The sequence below is a fragment of the Onthophagus taurus genome, chromosome 6 (assembly GCF_036711975.1).
Source record: "Onthophagus taurus isolate NC chromosome 6, IU_Otau_3.0, whole genome shotgun sequence".
In the NCBI taxonomy this organism is placed as follows: domain Eukaryota; kingdom Metazoa; phylum Arthropoda; class Insecta; order Coleoptera; family Scarabaeidae; genus Onthophagus; species Onthophagus taurus.
In genome coordinates, this window is record NC_091971.1 from 10,623,806 (window position 1) to 10,641,446 (window position 17,641).

General features: G+C 31.9%; 1 protein-coding gene across 1 annotated transcript; it reads left to right on the forward strand.

Moving 5' to 3' along the window:
- Window positions 1-3,898: 3,898 nt before the first annotated feature.
- On the forward strand, window positions 3,899-9,414 carry LOC111424402 (ras-related and estrogen-regulated growth inhibitor-like protein). The gene is made up of 5 exons (XM_023057916.2): window positions 3,899-4,090; window positions 4,669-4,747; window positions 5,020-5,076; window positions 7,978-8,234; window positions 8,635-9,414. Exons 2-5 carry the CDS (start codon window positions 4,672-4,674, stop codon window positions 8,950-8,952), a joined length of 708 nt encoding a protein of 235 aa, XP_022913684.1. The 5' UTR covers window positions 3,899-4,090; window positions 4,669-4,671; the 3' UTR covers window positions 8,953-9,414.
- Window positions 9,415-17,641: the final 8,227 nt, after the last annotated feature.

A 17,641-nucleotide genomic window follows, 5' to 3' on the forward strand; every position in this document is an offset into this window, starting at 1 on the left:
ACAAATTTTCGATTGATGTTCACGAGCTGCCGGAGAGGTGTTAAATATTTAATTAATTATTGAATTAAAAAGTAACGAGCAATATGATACCTTTTAAATTTACGTAACCCAATCGGGTTAATTGCGTTTATATTATTTCAAATTAATTAGTACAGATCAAAGCAAAACTAATCTAAGCCATCATTTAATCCTTAATTGATTATTGTTGATAATTTTTTTAATTTTATTCTTTGATTTAGCCGACAGGAATTATAGAGTTAAAAAAAAGTTTTGAAGGACAAACTTTGATAAAATTTAAACGTTTACGAAATCGAGAACATTTGGCACGTAAAATCACCAACTAAATTGTCATAAACAAACGGTTAACTGTGCAAATTGTCGTAACAAAACGCGAGAATAGAACACGTGTTCGTTTTTTTGAGCATTTTAAAGTTGTTAAAGAGATTTAAAGAGGTTTTGTCTTTTTAGTGTTAATAAAAAAATTCAAACACCAAGTGAGGAAGATTTTCTATTTCGCGTTTTATATAGACTGTATTTATAGATCGAAATGAAATCTTTTTCGAACTGTAATCCACTCCTCCAGTCTGCCGTTGACATCCTATGGAAGTTGTCAGGAACATGTATAATTGATTATTATTTAATACGTAAATATTATCTGAGAATCATTGAGATTGTTCAAAATATTTACTTCCTTTTCTGTGGCTAATTAATACGTTTTGAGTGTTTTGATCTAATTTTTTTTTAATTATTGTTATATAAGTTCTGATAAAAGTTCAAATTCCATTATAACAATAACACCAAAAATAAACAAAACATTTATTAATAAAGTAATACCTTTAGATAAGACATTATCATAGATCACATAGAACATTTTAATAAAGAAAAAATTTTATGTTACATAACAAATTTGTTTTCTGTTTTCTCGTAACAGCGAATTGAAACGTTTTGACTTGAATAACTTTGGATTTCTTCTGGTTGTCGCTTAAATATAACCGTACTGTTGTGTTAACAACTTACGCAAGGTTAAAAAAGAAATTATAAGTGGAAAAGTTTCGTTACGACTTGAATTGCATTTATTTTCGAAACAATTCTTACTATTATGAGGCTATTTAAAGTTGTGTATTATCAAAGGTGTTAAAATTTTTTATATAGAACGTATGTAACTTATCTGCTATCAAGCATGTAAACAAATATAGGAGGGAACCTCAGAAAGAAACATTTTGTATGTAAACTCGATCTATTTCTAAAATGGAATTCTAAAAATTATACACAACCAGTTGTATTTGGTATACATTTTCATTTGTGACGTCTTTACGTGAGAAGACAACAAACAAATCATATTGGTTTAAAAAATAATTATCGACACTACTTGTCAGACGTTTCAGGAAATATTAATCGAAGTTTCAATCGATTTTAAAAAATCTGGATCCTTATGTCCTGGATTTATGGACCTATGTATGGTTTTAATTTATTTGTCAAAATCTTATAAATGCATCATCACGGCTAAATCTGATCCCTTGACAAAAAAACGGAAAGAAGCCGTTTCTTGAAGTTGATGTCAAATTGAATGTGAAAGTTGTACTAACAGCATCTTGCAGTGCATTTGCAGTCTAACCAGAAGAAGTGAAAAGAAAGACTACTCGCGAAGAATCAATTTGTGAACGTGATAGCTATACAAGAGGCAACGAATCCCATTAGCACATTAGAACTTGCCTACAAGAAAAAATATCACATAAGTATGTTGATTTTACATATCTGAGAAGGCTTACAACGATTGGCAAAGATGATCGAGACCAACATGTCTCATCCATTTAGACTTCAGACAGAAGCATTCAACAATCGACCAAGTACATCGTTCTACAGACGTCGTAGATGTAGCATAAGCTTTTGATAAAATATGGCACAAAAGTCTGATTTATAAGCTGAAGAAAAGCTTGCCAAATGTATATCCAGAAATCTTAACATCGTATACTACCAACAGACTCTTTAAATATTGCAGACAATCGGCGATAATATATGTAAGTGGACCAGATGATGGAACGAGAATCCTTTCAGCTTCTCAACACAGTTAAATATTCAATCATTACTAACATCCAAAACTATAATAAATCGGAAAAAGTAGATTTTGTTTTCAAACAGTTGTAGCTAGAGCTTAATAAATCTTTTCTTTTTGCACCCGGAATTTTGAAGTATATAGGAAATCAGTTTTGAGAGGTGTTTCTTAAAAAAAGAGAGTAAGTCTTGGAATCAGCGACTTTATTAGAAGTCATGATTTTGTACAATTCAAGGAAATAATACTAATCGCCATCCCATCGATATTTCCTGCCAACAATTACAGTATAGATATGGGTTTAATTAAGTTAGGTTAATAACTTGGACATATTTCATGATATTATATTTCACGATATCGGGTTGTGCAATCATTGATTCAAAATTAACTTGGTATTGAAGAGAAAAATCGCCCGACTAGGAACTTTATTGTTTCGCAAAACTGTCGCAAAAGACTGCCATAAAGTCACCCACGAATTACTACATCAGTCACTCAAGGAAAAAGTACAAAACAAAATGTATGACTAATTTATGTATGACTTTGTCAAAATCGCCACGTTATGAGTTTTCTAGAAAAATTATTACCGCTTCGCTCATGAAATCAGAGTTACTCGAATAGTTATTTAAACAAGTTTTGAATCACCACATATAATAAGTATTAAAAATTGTATGAAAATAAACTTGATATCAATTTTATATTTAGTTATAACTTAGTATTAAATTTAGTATAAAATGAGTATGTTATGACGTTAGTTTGGTGATCGTAGATGTAATAAAATCATCTAAAAACCGTTTCTCTTCCGCGTACTATTCACACTAGCGACAAATTCTCACCAACCATGCCAAATATTCGATATTAACAGAAGTGCAAATAAAATTTATACGCTGGGAACGCATTGATGTCGCTGAAAGCTTTACTATCGACCCGGTACAACCGTCTAAATCTGTAATTACAACGTTTTGCATAAATAATGTCTTCTTGTATTTTGCTCCTTCGTTTTAATAACAGCGGTAATATATCGGATAGTTGATCAATTTTGAGCGCGACTCAATTAAGGGGGACAAGTTATACACATAGCTTCACTTCCCGGTTTTTAATTTTGGCAACTTCGCCAAAAGACGTTCTTCAAAACAATATATTTTAATCTGGGTTCGTATACGTACGATTTTTTATGGTTATATGTGTAATTTACGTTTCCTTCGTTGACTTGGAAGGATAACTAAATATATTTCGATTCGGATATAATTTATTACGCCGCTAAACCTTGATTTTTTTCAATCTTGTTTTTCTTTTACTATGCGGTTACGTCGAATATTTAACAGTAATGTAATCAATCTTTTATTTTGGATTTTTTTTCTAGAGAATATTAGAATGTGTATGTACGTCTCGAAAATAGAAATTTTAGAATATTGTTGTGATTGCTTTATTACACATAATTCTTGAAAAATCATTTCTATTTCTTTTTTTGAAAAAATTTCTTGTTTTGTAGCGATTAGTTGACAACATGTTTCTTAGAACTATAATTTTGTTTTCTACGCAGAGTAATATCTCATAATTTTCATAACATTCTCACTATGTTTATTTTTCTTTCATAATTTGTTTATTTTTAATGTAAAATTTTTGTTTTAAACTACGCATTTTATTTAAAATTGTTGAGATGATTAAAAAAAAGTAAGATGATGAATAGGATGATCAATTTCTTTTGGAATCTCCTTTATGTTACAGTTTTGGGTGAATACAGCAATCCTTGGCACACGTTTTCAGTGGCTACAGTGCCGATATCGGCTGAAACGCCGGTACGTTGCCATGGAAACGACGCCAATATATACGGCGGCGTCGCGACGCTGAGTTCATTCAGTAGCTCGGGCAGCAGCTGAAAATTTTGTTCAGATCCTACGGGCTCTCGCTTCGAAGTGTTTCAGTTGGTGTTAACTTGTGCTTAATAATTGAGTATAACGTGAACAATATTACTAAATAGAAAGTTCGTTATTCAATAGAAAGTGTTGTGGTTGTTACCAATCAGTCTTTTTCAAACCCACGGTACGTATCTATCGATAAACCGTGTTTAATTTTAATTTTATTATCGGGAAGGAAGGAGAAAAATAGGATTTTATGGGTGTTTTGTTGGATGTTTTTAACGGTGATGATAAAAACAAATTTTGCGTTGAGTTAAACATTTAACTCTGGTCCCCAGACTTTTGAACTTGCTAGGGTTTATTTTAACGATTTATAATAAAATATAAGCCCCGTGCCAACAGTGCTATGTGAGGAATTCTACGTATGCTGGGAGTTCATGCTTAACTCGCAGGGTTCTATTTTTGTGTACGCTTGTAGACGTTGTTACATGTCGGATTCGGGCGCCCGTCTATACGAAAACGACGCCAATATCTGTCAACGTTGAATTAAAATATCTGTTTACCAATAAACGGAACGTATATCACCAAACATCTTCTACTTTATGATTACCTATTAACAATTTGTCTCGTTCCGTCCAAAATTAGTTGATCTTACTTATAAATTAGCTTTAAACCGGGCATTTTTCGCTTGTTAATCCCCACCTTTTCATATTTATTGTTTCAAAAACAATTTTTAAATCTTTCTCCTCGTTTCTTTTTTAGATTATGAAGACAGACGATAAAAACCACATCCCAAAGGTCCGCGTGGCCGTATTAGGAAAATCGAACGTTGGAAAATCAGGTAATATTCCAAAAATATCTCGTACTACATAATCGTATTAACTGCTTCCTGTTTGTCGTAAAATTCACGATTAAATTTTCCATTATGCCTAAAATTAACTGAATGAAACTAGAAGGAATGAGGCCTCTAATATGACACGAAGCGCACAAAGATACAGAAAGCTGCCAAGCATAACGCCGGTGCATAAAATCATTGACAGCTCTTTGTTCGAAATAAAGCTTTTCCATGGTCAATAATAAACAACATTAAAATGTTTTTATTTTTATTTTCAGCTCTAACAGTTCGATATTTAACCAGACGTTATATCGGCGAATATAGAAGCAATACAGGTAAGGATTTATATTGATTAATTATAAAATTATTCATAAAAAAATAATCCACACACGAAATTGATCTATCCTAATAATCATAATCGTTTTAAAGCACATCAACTTAATGTACAACAACTTGCGCAATAAGCTTTTGAACAGTAACCTCTCAATAGCAATACGTGAAAATATTTAATATAAACTTGGCACCATCGATTATTGGCTAAGCCTCAACAGATTTTTGGTCCAAATAAATTTTGAAACAAGTTTTCGTTAAAATCTTCTGCGGAATATTTCTCTTATCTTTCATCATATCGCGTTACGTTCATAAAAGCGGCCCGGAAATGTATACGTGAGAAAAATCGGGATCAATGATTCCCGAAAAAATACAAACAAACTTATCCCAGGAATTGAACTCGTTAATTTTTGTTAAACCCGTGAATATATTTTTATAAGGTCATCTGCGCAATATGCAATACAGGACATGAAATTATAATTATAATCCCCGGTTTCATTTTGATTTCTTTGTTGATTCAGTTTGCAGAAAAATATTTTTGTCGTTTTCTTCTGAAATTGTATTGATAGTTCTCGTTAACTTTACATCTTCTTGGAAACAATATTTCATTTATGATGAGGGTTATATTGTAAACATTTACGTTTCAATTTAATTAACAATTTTAAATAAACGAAGTGAAGTTACACGTGGATGCTACTCGTTAATTTATAACGTAAACATAACAGAAAGCTGATATTGCTCTGAACTTGCTCCAAAATCAACGTCCCCTAAAAACTTTTAGTTTTTGTAGTTCGAGGGCAAAAATTGAAATGTCTCGAACGAGGACGTTGATTTTATTTTCACAATCCATTAACGCCACTAACAAACACATCAACTGGGACATTTCTATTTTCATAATTGTGTCAAAAGAAATGGGGGCAAAAAGTAAAATCGTAGATTTGAAAAACGACCTCACCTTAAGCCAGAGGAGTGGCGCTCCCTTTTTTCTCCCCACACAGGATATGTAACGACAATTTGGAAGTTATCCAAAATCTCCTACGCAATTCTCAGGTACATATATCCGAAATACTTACCTTTTGGTGTATGGGCCAAAAGTTTAACCAATTTTATTTTAAAATGTTTTAACTGGCAAAGTTTGAATTGCTTTAAATTTCTAAGTGACCTTCGATTTTTCCTTTTCCAATTTAATGGGAAACCCTATTAATAAAAGCGAAATCGAATATTAAATCGTTCCTTTTTTTTATTGTGAAATACAATTGTAATAAAATTTGAGACTTCGCCGATAAAACATTGGTAAATTACGTCTTAACAACTCGAAGGCGACGAATCGTTGAATTATAGAGTTAAAATACGAGAGGTTTAAAAAACTTTATGGCTGTAAATTCCTTCAAGGCGCCGCCACAGCTGACGGGCGCAAAAAAAAAGAAAAATCTGAAAAAGATATTTTTATGCGTGGTATTTCTTCCTGGCGCCGAAAAAAATAGATCTTCATATTAGAACTTTAAGTTACTTATTGTAGCGCAACGATGACTAAACGTCTAACTTTATCTCAACCACATGTCTAATTAAAATACCACGCTCCATTCTGCACCGCTAAGTATGCAGGAAGACTTTTTAGCGTCGTTGTTTATCATCAACCTGACCTCACCGCGGCTTAGTCAGACGATTAATCTAAAATCTTCATTGACTATTCTACAAGATGTTTGGCCCCGGGAATCCAAATTCTCACCGAATCAAATTTATCAACGCACCAAAGAATTTTAATTCGCCACGAAGTTAACCCCGGTAATACATCATTCCCGTTGAACCGTTGGTAATTTGTTGACATAACTGGAAGGGAACACATATGTGCCAGAACTCCAAATAGCTGAGGATAATAATATTAGCATTGCTCGTAAATTTACACACCGTGGCGGAATATTTCTTTTTCGTATAAACACGCCAGGAATTTTGCTAAGAAGCCAATCCAACATTCCTCGACGGATTAGTTCTGATCCTTTTTTGGCATTGATATAGAAACACAACCCAATTTAAATTAGATCATCGTAACTAATAATATTATTTAGTCACTTTTTAACAAAATGAAACAAACTTGTTGTTACTGAGTCAATCTCGAAAACACACGTTCTCCCTACCAAAACATACAAACGAGTGACGCAAACAAAGACATCTCCACCTACGTTTTTCAAATCCGAATTTTCAAAACTTTTGTGAAGTGTCGTGTGCAAAACGCATCAACGAAAATTGTAACGAAAACGTGCACCTGCGAAATATTGTGCGTGTATCTATCGTATTGTGACCGTATTACGTGTCCATATATTCTGGGGCAGACTATCTAGCTAAATATACCTAAATAAACGTCTCCTATATATACATCAGCTGCACTTCGCATGCCTTCGAACCTGGTGCGCTGCTCTACCGCTGATCTCCTATACAAAATAAGAAATACACAACGATGATTGGAATCCGAAAGCGCAATCCTCCAACAATAAGTTCAATAGCGCGTGTACGTGACTCGTCTCCATATGGAGGCGTAATCCCAAAATTAGAACATGACGAATTTTCAAAAAGACTTATTTTATTTGTTTAGTTTTGTTAACCACTAATCTTACTTTGTTTTACGTTCGCTTTACGTGGTTATGGTTATATCAGTGGTTAATGACGTAGATGAAACTCCTGGAAATGGCACATCGATATCACTTGCCAATCATGGACACTTGAATTGAATTTGCTCGATAACGCTTTTGTATTCATTTACCGATATTTACAAACTGTCTATGTGATGATGGGGATTTTTGTTGCCATTTTTTTGACATTAATGATTTCAAATTCTAAATATAGAATAGATCAATATCGTTAAAATAAACATGAACATAAAATTATATATTATTTTCTTATTGTTTCAGATCTTTTATATAGACAGACCTTAACGGTTAATAACGCAGTCTTAGACGTTGAAATCGTTGATGTCTGTAGTAGTGATATGTCTCTATTCCCGGAAGAAGCCATATATTGGGCAGATGCCTGCATCATAGCTTACGATATAACATCAAAAAGTTCAATGCATCACGCCGAACAGCTTCTGCAGCGTGTCCAGCAGCTGAGAAGCCAGATGCCGATAGTCCTTCTGGGGAATAAATCTGACCTGGAACATCTCAGAGAGGTAAATATTTTATTTCCCGTTCAATAACGTTGGCTCGAAATTTAAAGGATACGGTCATTTCCTCTTAAATCCGAAATCTATTCACATTCACACATAAGAAATCTCCTTGCTTTAGTACAACACGGGTTTTATTAGTGGATTAAAGTAAATAATTCTTGTTCTTACACTATTATTCGGAACGAGTTGAATAAATATTTTCTCGATTACATTTTCTAACGTAATTAATGTTAACTTCGGGTAATTTTCATGTTATTAACCGGGATCGCGAGCACGTGTTTGATTCACGCGTATAAACTGCAGGAGGTACTTAATTAAGCGTGTTTTCAAAGATTTCCTGCTAACAATTCTAAATTATAAATATTATGATTATAGAGTAATACAAAAAAATCTTTTGTTGCAGGTTGAAGAGATCGATGGCAGGACAACAGCCGTTCAGCATGGATGCCAATTCTACGAGGTTTCAGTAGCTGAAAATAGCTCAACGATATACACAGCTTTCGATATGGTCCTTTCAGATTGCCGCCAGTTACAAGCGACACAAAAAACTAGGAAGTTTTCCGTTTCAAAAATGATTGGAACGCTAATAGGTAGTACCAATGGAAAAGTGGTACCTAACCCAAATCAAGGTGGTACCGTAGTAGTTTGGCATAAAAGCGATCTTTACAAATCAAGAGTTCTTAAAAGGAGACAAAATTTTTCGGCGACGGCATCACTTTGACTAACCGACAATAATAACGAACAAGATGGAACCGTTCGTTAAAGAAGACAATGTTATCAATGTCTTATTTTGTACTCTGACCATTCGATTTTTCTCAGTTTTATGAGAAAAATGATGATTTATTTTTACGTTTTTAAGTTATATAAATTTATTTAAAAATAATAATTTTTAAGATCTTTTATACCGTTAAATCGTAGTTTTTTTAATCATGAAGTGAATGTTTCGAATTCATATCATATTGTAAACGGAATTTACGGCAGAACAAAACGTTTTTAAATAATAATATAAATAAATGTATCTCGATGTAGATTCTCAAGCTTGAGCTAAACTTTCGACTGTGATATAAAAACGAGATTGTTGTTTTGTCTCTTACATTAATTTGATCCAAGAGATGTGTAGTAATAAACTACTTGTTATTGTAATACTATATTTACGCCAAATACATACAAATTGTAAAACAAACCCTTGTTGTTTTCTTCAAACCAGTTTCCTTCGTTACATTTTGTTTGTGATCAGTGCCAAAAAGAATTTTGGAATTTATTGGTATCGTTCCGTCTAAAATTGCTACTGTATTATGGTCCGTGTGTCTTCAACGATAATTACGTAGTAAATTGTCGGTTGAATTTTCGATAAATTTAACTCGTTGTTGCAATAACAAGAAATTTCCCAATGGGATATTTTTATTTAACCGATCTTAAAATTTACAATATTTACATAAAAACAGTTATTCGTAAACTTATAAATAATCATAAAGAATCTTTATTTGAGCGTTTTAAAAGAAAGTATCGGTGAATTGTACGAAAATCATTCTATTTATAAATCCGGGCAAATTCTCAAAAACCACTTGGCGATCATTCCATTAGTTCGTTCAGTGGTGAGTCTTTAGTGATAGTAAAAACGAAATTTATGCCCACTCACTAAGAGTCTATTTTTATGACGTATGGTTTAAGCATTCTTCAACTAAATCGAGTGATTTCTTAGGAATTTTTAGAAACGAGTATTAATATCTCATCTGTTAAAAATGTTGTGGGTGAAATTGCTAAATTTAATGCTATTTTTAAATTGTATTGTTTAAGTCAGTGGTTCTCAACGTCTTTGGTGAATTTTATTTTATCCCATTTCATCTCATTAATAATACGTAAATTAAAAAAAAAAGCAGAAACATATTTAATTATCGAAATCTCATTTGACGTGATCTTGGTGTAAGATGTAATCCACACTAAGTATTGAGATCATATCTCTTCAGCAGTCAGTGTTGTTTACAAAGAATTACACAGGATTTAATGCTGCTATCGATACTACTTAATATTTTGCCGAAAAGTGTATTCCAATTGTTATCTATATAACGATAAGATCTTCAAAATCATTTCATACAAGAAATGTTAGAGAAAAAATCATAAATATAAATATCGTTTTGTGACCTTGAAATATGTATACAAATACATTTCTGATTTTAAGATTAATTCTACTATTTATTAATGAGAGATTATCCAAAGAGAAATTCATCCATGCTTTTCCCAATGAGCAAGAAATTGACCTTTGTTGTGTTTCTTTTTAACAAATTTAAATAAATAGTATAACAAATTTTAGCTTGCTGGATTTGTAGTCTTCTTTTACTTTGCCGAAGCTGTAGAAGGTTGTTCTACTCATTCTATTCTACCTTCATTTCTTGTGGTGTTAACATCTTTTTAGAGATCGTTCAGGCGGCATTTCAGAGTGTTCTATCTTACCACATCTTCTCCGTCTTGCGTTTCTTCCGAATTTCCTTGCTTCTTCTCTAATTCTCTAATGATTGGTCTTAAAATCATCATCTCATTGGTATGAATCATTCTTTTAGGTTCCGCTGTGGTTGACTGCGCCTTCGCAGTACATGATATTATTGATCTGACGCAGACTTTGCCATCGCCTTGGTCCCCATAGATATGTAATTGTTCCTCCAGATGGTCTAGATGAATTTTCAGTACTCTGGATGACTTGTTTTCTCACCTTATTCTCTATCAAATAATCGTTGATTTACAGTTTACATCCGCAGTTCTTTAGCTATTGCCATCCATTTTTGCTTAGTTATATAGTCTTTTTTCCAAAACCTGCGCTATTTCCTCAACTTCCTAAGCATCTACTCTATAATCTTCGCTCTTCGGCGAATGTTCATCTTTTCTTTCTGTATACCAACCTTGAAAGTGGGCATTCCATTTGTCCTCCGATATATTACTTGGGCTCACTGTTTCGTTTACTTCCTTTTTTGTTACTTCTAACATTTTCCAGATTAGTGTTTTTCCATGTGTTCTTTCTTTATCTGCCTTACTGTTTGGTGTTAGTATTAAGTGGGTTTTGGTAACAGTTTTACGACTAACGTGACCCAAGGTTTTTTCTTCCTATAGGGAGTATTAGCATTGACAGTCCTTTGGATTTTGTTGATTGACGTTTCTAGTCCACAACAAAGCTTGAAAAGTTATATTAAATTATAGTCTCATAATGCTTAGTAGCTCACTACTTACTGCACTCAGACATATAATACTTTTCAGGTTATCCAACTGAATGTTAAGGCGTGAAACTACACTTGGAATCATGCACCTCTTATTTTCCTCAACAGGATGATGAACTTTCTGCTTTTGGAATTTCTTTCTTATTTTTATACCTAGATCTGCTAATTCTATTCTGGTTCATTTAATTATGTTGAGACTGAAAGTCACAGGCCATAGGTAGCAGTTAACTTGCTATTTGCAGTTACATGCATTTGTAAGGTTTAGCTTTCGTTCTTCCTTTATTTTGGACATTTCATAAAATCATCATTAGGAGACACTTAACGCGTCGTCCTTAAATACAACCCTTTTTGTCCAAATCTAGCCTATATCTCATTATTTTTTAGACGAGGTTGTCATCGAATGGGTACTGTATATGTTCACTACATATCTTGCAGACGCTGTGATGTATATCTACAACCTTTCTGTTCTATGTCATGAAACGTATTGTTCTGAACATGCGCGCATACCTTCTCTGCAAGAACTGAGGAAATAATCTTGGAAATCTTGGTAAATTCGAGATTGATTTACCAAATCACGATACCTACTAGAAATCATACAAGATTTTCTGAACACTTCATCATATTGTGGTATCGCTCTATGGCTAAACGTTAGATGGTCTTCAATGGAATTCAGTTACATGTTCTGAATGATATTCAATTTTTACCTGGAACTTGATGATCTCATTAATATGTCTCTTGATTACAGCATCCACAATATTTGTTTCTTAGTATGATAGTTAGATTACTTGGTGATTACTTATATATAATTTTTTTACTTCAGGTCTTTGTTAATAAAGAAGTGGTTGAGAACTACTGGTTAAAGCAAATTTTTTTCATTAAAAAAAATAATATAAACTATTCTTAGACGATTCTTAAACATGTCAAGCTAAAAATTTCTTTCTAACATGTTTTTAGATTCTGAAAAGAAAAAAGGAGCAAAAGATTTTACTTCAAAGGAGATTTGGTTGATATCATAATAAAAATGATTTTTTGTTAAATAATAAATATTTTTGCACCTGCAATTTTTAAAACATAACTCCTCATTTAAACATAAATTATTGTTTTACATACATAATTTGGTACATAATTAACGACATACGAAAATAATACACGTACAAAGAATATAAACATCAATTTTAAAACAAGATACCGTTCATTTACAAATAATTTCGTTCTGAAAATATTCCTAAAAATATTAAGGTTTCCTACACGTGCGGCCAACATCAAAGAGATGTATCCAAACATGGTTTCAACAATGCAGTGAGATATTTACCAGGATTCTCGTTGAATTTATAGTCTGGATGGTCATGGTTGAACTTAAAAACAATGTTGTCAATTCCTTAATGCGTTTGAACGTAATGCAGGAAGAAAATAAGGATTTTCAAGTTTTGAAAATGAAATTAATAAATTTACACCTCTTAAAAAATAACAGAAATAACAACTGTTATTATTGTTCCTTTGAAGTTTCGATTTTCGTTAATTTAATGTGGGAATTTTCGTTTCGTGATTTCGTTCTCGTGATGTTGTTTTTTGTGGCTTGGTTATAGTTTGAGCTATTCCGATTTCCTGTGACGTTCAAGTTCAAAATTTGCATCTTAGTTGCTAAATTTAGCGATCGTTTACTATATAAAATCCAAGCAAAATGCCGGTTAAATCTAAAATTAGTGTGTTGGTCTAAAAATTACTACTCTACAGAATTGACTAAATTGTGAAAATGTGGGATTTTCTTCGAAACGTAATTTCATAGATAAAATAGTATTTTGTATTCAAACTGGTAAACAGCAACTTTGTTTGTTTTAAACGGAGTTTTAAGATAATAAAGAGTAAAATGATTGGAATTTAAAAAATTGTTTAACGTAGGTGTTGAAAATGTGCCTTTTATTATTTTATTTCTTTTATTTGTTCTGTGGACGTTGTTATTGAAACCTTGTTACGTATATTGAATAAGCCGACCTTGCTTCCAGGGTGAATTTTTATGTCGATCGTAAAAGTACCCATTTGTCATCAATGAGATTTTTGGAAAAAAACGGAAATAAAAGATATTTTTTTTTGAGAAAGTAGTCATATTTCACGTATCCCTCCTTGACTTCGGCTTAAATTAACCAGCTTGACGAAAACATACTTTTAAACCAAAACATCGTCGATTTCGCAAAATATTATGTCGCAGCTTGAAATTATGATGACAATTGTTCGATGGAGATGTTGCCCCCAATTTTATCGTGTCAAGGCGATAGACGACGACCGATGTCGTCTATTTAGTTTAAGTTCGTAAACCCGTTTTGCATCGTTTCACGCGGTAGTTAGTTATCCGTCCGTAACCAATTAGTTATGTACTGGTACCCCTCAAGTCCTTGATAGAAGAAAACTAAAACCTAAGCTAATCCCCAATATCACGTTAATTGGTACATAAACAGGTTCACGTTTAATTGAACGGTTACACGTGCAACTAATTCTAGAGCAACCTTAACCTGAGCTATAAAGCGCGACGTTTCATTTTATTCGAATCTCGCAGTCGTCCAGTTTGGCCACTCACGTGGAAGAATGCGCGAAGGAAGTCGTATTTTTAATGTTTAGTTTCTTTGTAAATATTTATCATTTCCATTCACAAAAGCTCTTTCTTACTACGGCTCTTAATGATCCAGATTTTCAGAAAATTGTTTTTCTTTTCTTTATGACCGTAAAAAGATACGTGAGTTACATGCCAATTTATAAAGATGGCCATCTGGCAATTTCAAAACTAAATTTTCATCTAAAATTAGATTCAGGTATACTTCATTTATTATTTATTTGTTAATTATTAACTATTTTATTACATCAATAAATAAGCGTTTATTACAAGAGATAAAATAGCAAAATCAAAAACTTATAATTTTATTATTTATTATGACACGATTTTAAAGAACCAAAATCATTAAACATCCTTATATTTTCTAAACAATATTCATTCTAATAACTCGCGAAAATCCCGGGATTCGTCAATGTTTATGTTCATAATTGAGCGACCTACCAAAATATTTCGATTTTTCGGAATCACTTGTTGAAATTCAAAAACCTGCATCAATTCCCAGACGAAATATGCCGGAAAATTCCAAAATTATTGAATGTATATGTTCTCCAGTCAAAACAGCTGTTTCCTTTATTATCCATTCTAAGTACAGCATTTACGTTCATGATTTTCCTAACATTCTAGTGAGTTAAATTAAAAATATTTAAAAAAAACTATACTTAAATTGAAACATTTGGTGATTAGTTATGGCATCCTCGGTTATATCAGTGCACCTTAATATTAGGGAGAATTGCTCGTTATAGCTTATATCAGGAGTAGTCAGCTATGATTGCAAAATTCTTTAAATTCTTTTGTTGCATTTTGTGTATTTTTGCAACAATAATGGTCAGCCAACTTTCATTGCTAATTTGACATGCTCCTTCATGACAGGGTCAAATCTTACCAATAATTGTATGAGCCCTAGAAATTTCCCATTATTTGAGGTAAATAATTTATCAGATCTCCTGAAAGCCAGATTATTTTCAACTAAATATAATGTAATCTGCATCAGTCGTTGAAGCACATTTTTGTATAATAAACTTTCCTTATAAATTAATTTTTGTGTCTCTTTGTCTATAGTTGATCCTGGATCTATGTCCCTTGATCCTAACGCCCTCTAAGGACTTTTCACCGAGGAAGGTATTAATGTTCGTTAAGAACATTGGACTGTACGACGAAATTTGATAATGTTAACTAGTGGTGGAACGGATATCTGGCAACCATCCGGTTTTGGCCGGATAGTTGGAACAGGAACAGGAATTAGTATCTCATTTAGGTGTTGAATACTGCAGATAATAATCAAGTTCAACCCCAATAGGACTTTTTTCATTGAATACAACTTTCTTTATCATTAGCAACCTCATTGTAACAATCCCAATACGACATATAAAATCTGTTGTTGCAGTTTCGTCTTGTTTTCTTCTCTTCGCTTGTAATTCATCATCACATGCATTACTAACAGAACTGTCGCTGTTATCACTTTAGATTATTAATTAAAGTATCCTCTTTTTAATGCAAAAAGCCGTTTTGAAAAATCGCTTTTAGTTCTTGAGAAATAAATGTTTGAAATAATCGACAATTTTTTCAAATTTTGCAATTTTCGCCGAGTAAGTTTTAAAAATTCGTATAAAATCCATTTCTTGGAATATGAGTACGAAAATTTCTCAAAGTGTTAATAACAGTGTCCTCTTTCCAATGAACCAACACTTTTTGAAAAATAACTTTTAATTTTTGAGAAAACAATATTTGAAGTTTTGATAAAATTTTCGATGTTGCAATTTTCACTAATAATTTTCAAAATTCGCTATAAAATTAATTTCTTTAAGGATCCTTGTGAAAATAACACTAATTATTAATTAAAGTATCCTCTTTTTAATGCAAAAAGCCGTTTTGAAAAATCGCTTTTAGTTCTTGAGAAATAAATTTTTGAAATAATCCACAATTTTTTAGAATTTTGCAATTTTCGCCGATTAGGTTTTAAAAATTCGTATAAAATCCACTTCTTGGAATATGAGTACGAAAATTTCCTAAAGTGTTAATAAGAGTGTCCTCTTTCCAATGAACCAACACGTTTTGAAAAATAACTTTTAGTTTTTGAGAAAACAATGTTTGAAGTTTTGATAAAATTTTCGATGTTACAATTTTCATCGATAACTTTCAAAATTGGCTATAAAATTCATTTCTTGAAGAATCCTTGTGGAAATATCAACAATTATTAATTAAAGTATCCTTTTTTTAATGCAACAAGCCGTTTTGAAAGATCACTTTTAGTTCTTGAGAAATAAATTTTTGAAATAATCCACAATTTTTTAGAATTTTGCAATTTTCGCCGATTAGGTTTTAAAAATTCGTATAAAATCCACTTCTTGGAATATGAGTACGAAAATTTCCTAAAGTGTTAATAAGAGTGTCCTCTTTCCAATGAACCAACACGTTTTGAAAAATAACTTTTAGTTTTTGAGAAAACAATATTTGAAGTTTTGATAAAATTTTCGATTTTGTAATTTTCATCGATAACTTTCAAAATTCGTTATAAAATTCATTTCTTGAAGGATCCTTGTGGAAATATCGCCAATTATTAATTAAAGTATCATCTTTTTAATGCAAAAAGCCATTTTGATAAATCACTTTTAGTTCTTGAGAAATAAATGTTTGAAATAATCGACAATTTTTTCGAATTTTGCAATATTCACCGATTAAGTTTTAAAAATTCGTATAAAATCCATTTCTTGGAATATGAGTATAAAAATTTCCCAAAGTGTTAATAAGAGTGTCCTCTTTCCAATGAACCAACACGTTTTGAAAAATAATTTTTAGTTTTTGAGAAAACAACATTTGAAGTTTTCATCAAATTTTCGATGTTGCAATTTTCATCTGTAATTTTCAAAATTCACTATAAAATTAATTTCTTGAAGGATCCTTGTGGAAATATCACCAATTATTAATTAAAGTATCCTCTTTTTAATGCAACAAGCCGTTTTGAAAAATCACTTTTAGTTCTTGAGAAATAAATATTTGAAATAATCCACAATTTTTTCGAATTTTACAATTTTCGCCGATTAAGTTTTAAAAATTCGTATAAAATCCACTTCTTGGAATATGAGTACGAAAATTGCCCAAACTGTTAATAAGAGTGTCCTCTTTCCAATGAACCAATCCGTTTTGAAAAATACCTTTTAGTTTTTGAGAAAACAATATTTGAAGTTTTGATAAAATTTTCGATGTTACAATTTTCATCGATAACTTTCAAAATTCGCTATAAAATTCATTTCTTGAAGGATCCTTATGGAAATATCGCCAGTTATATCGGGATTGAACCAGAAATTTTAAACCATAGATCATTTCTGAACAATTTCTGATATCTCTATTTCCCACACAACGCTAACTCTAGCAATGGATAGTCTGCTAGGCCTATCTCCTTTGCATGGGCATATAGAGAAAGTACCTAGAACTACCATTTACAAATTTAAGCAATATGCTCGAAACTGTTCCGACATGTCCTACCAATGGGCTGCGGAAGACACTATAAGCACTGATATTGTGAGATCACTATTAATGATTAATCTTCGGATCGAAAACGAAAATTCTCTGGTTCAGGCAAATATTTGCATGTTCACAAA

Bases quoted from the DNA above. Each gene is read 5' to 3' on its own strand.
- LOC111424402 (XM_023057916.2), top strand. From the start codon at position 4,672: ATGAAGACAGACGATAAAAACCACATCCCAAAGGTCCGCGTGGCCGTA. The intron at 5,077-7,977 runs GTAAGGATTTAT...TTATTGTTTCAG, and splicing joins CGAATATAGAAGCAATACAG to ATCTTTTATATAGACAGACC. The intron at 8,235-8,634 runs GTAAATATTTTA...CTTTTGTTGCAG, and splicing joins ACCTGGAACATCTCAGAGAG to GTTGAAGAGATCGATGGCAG.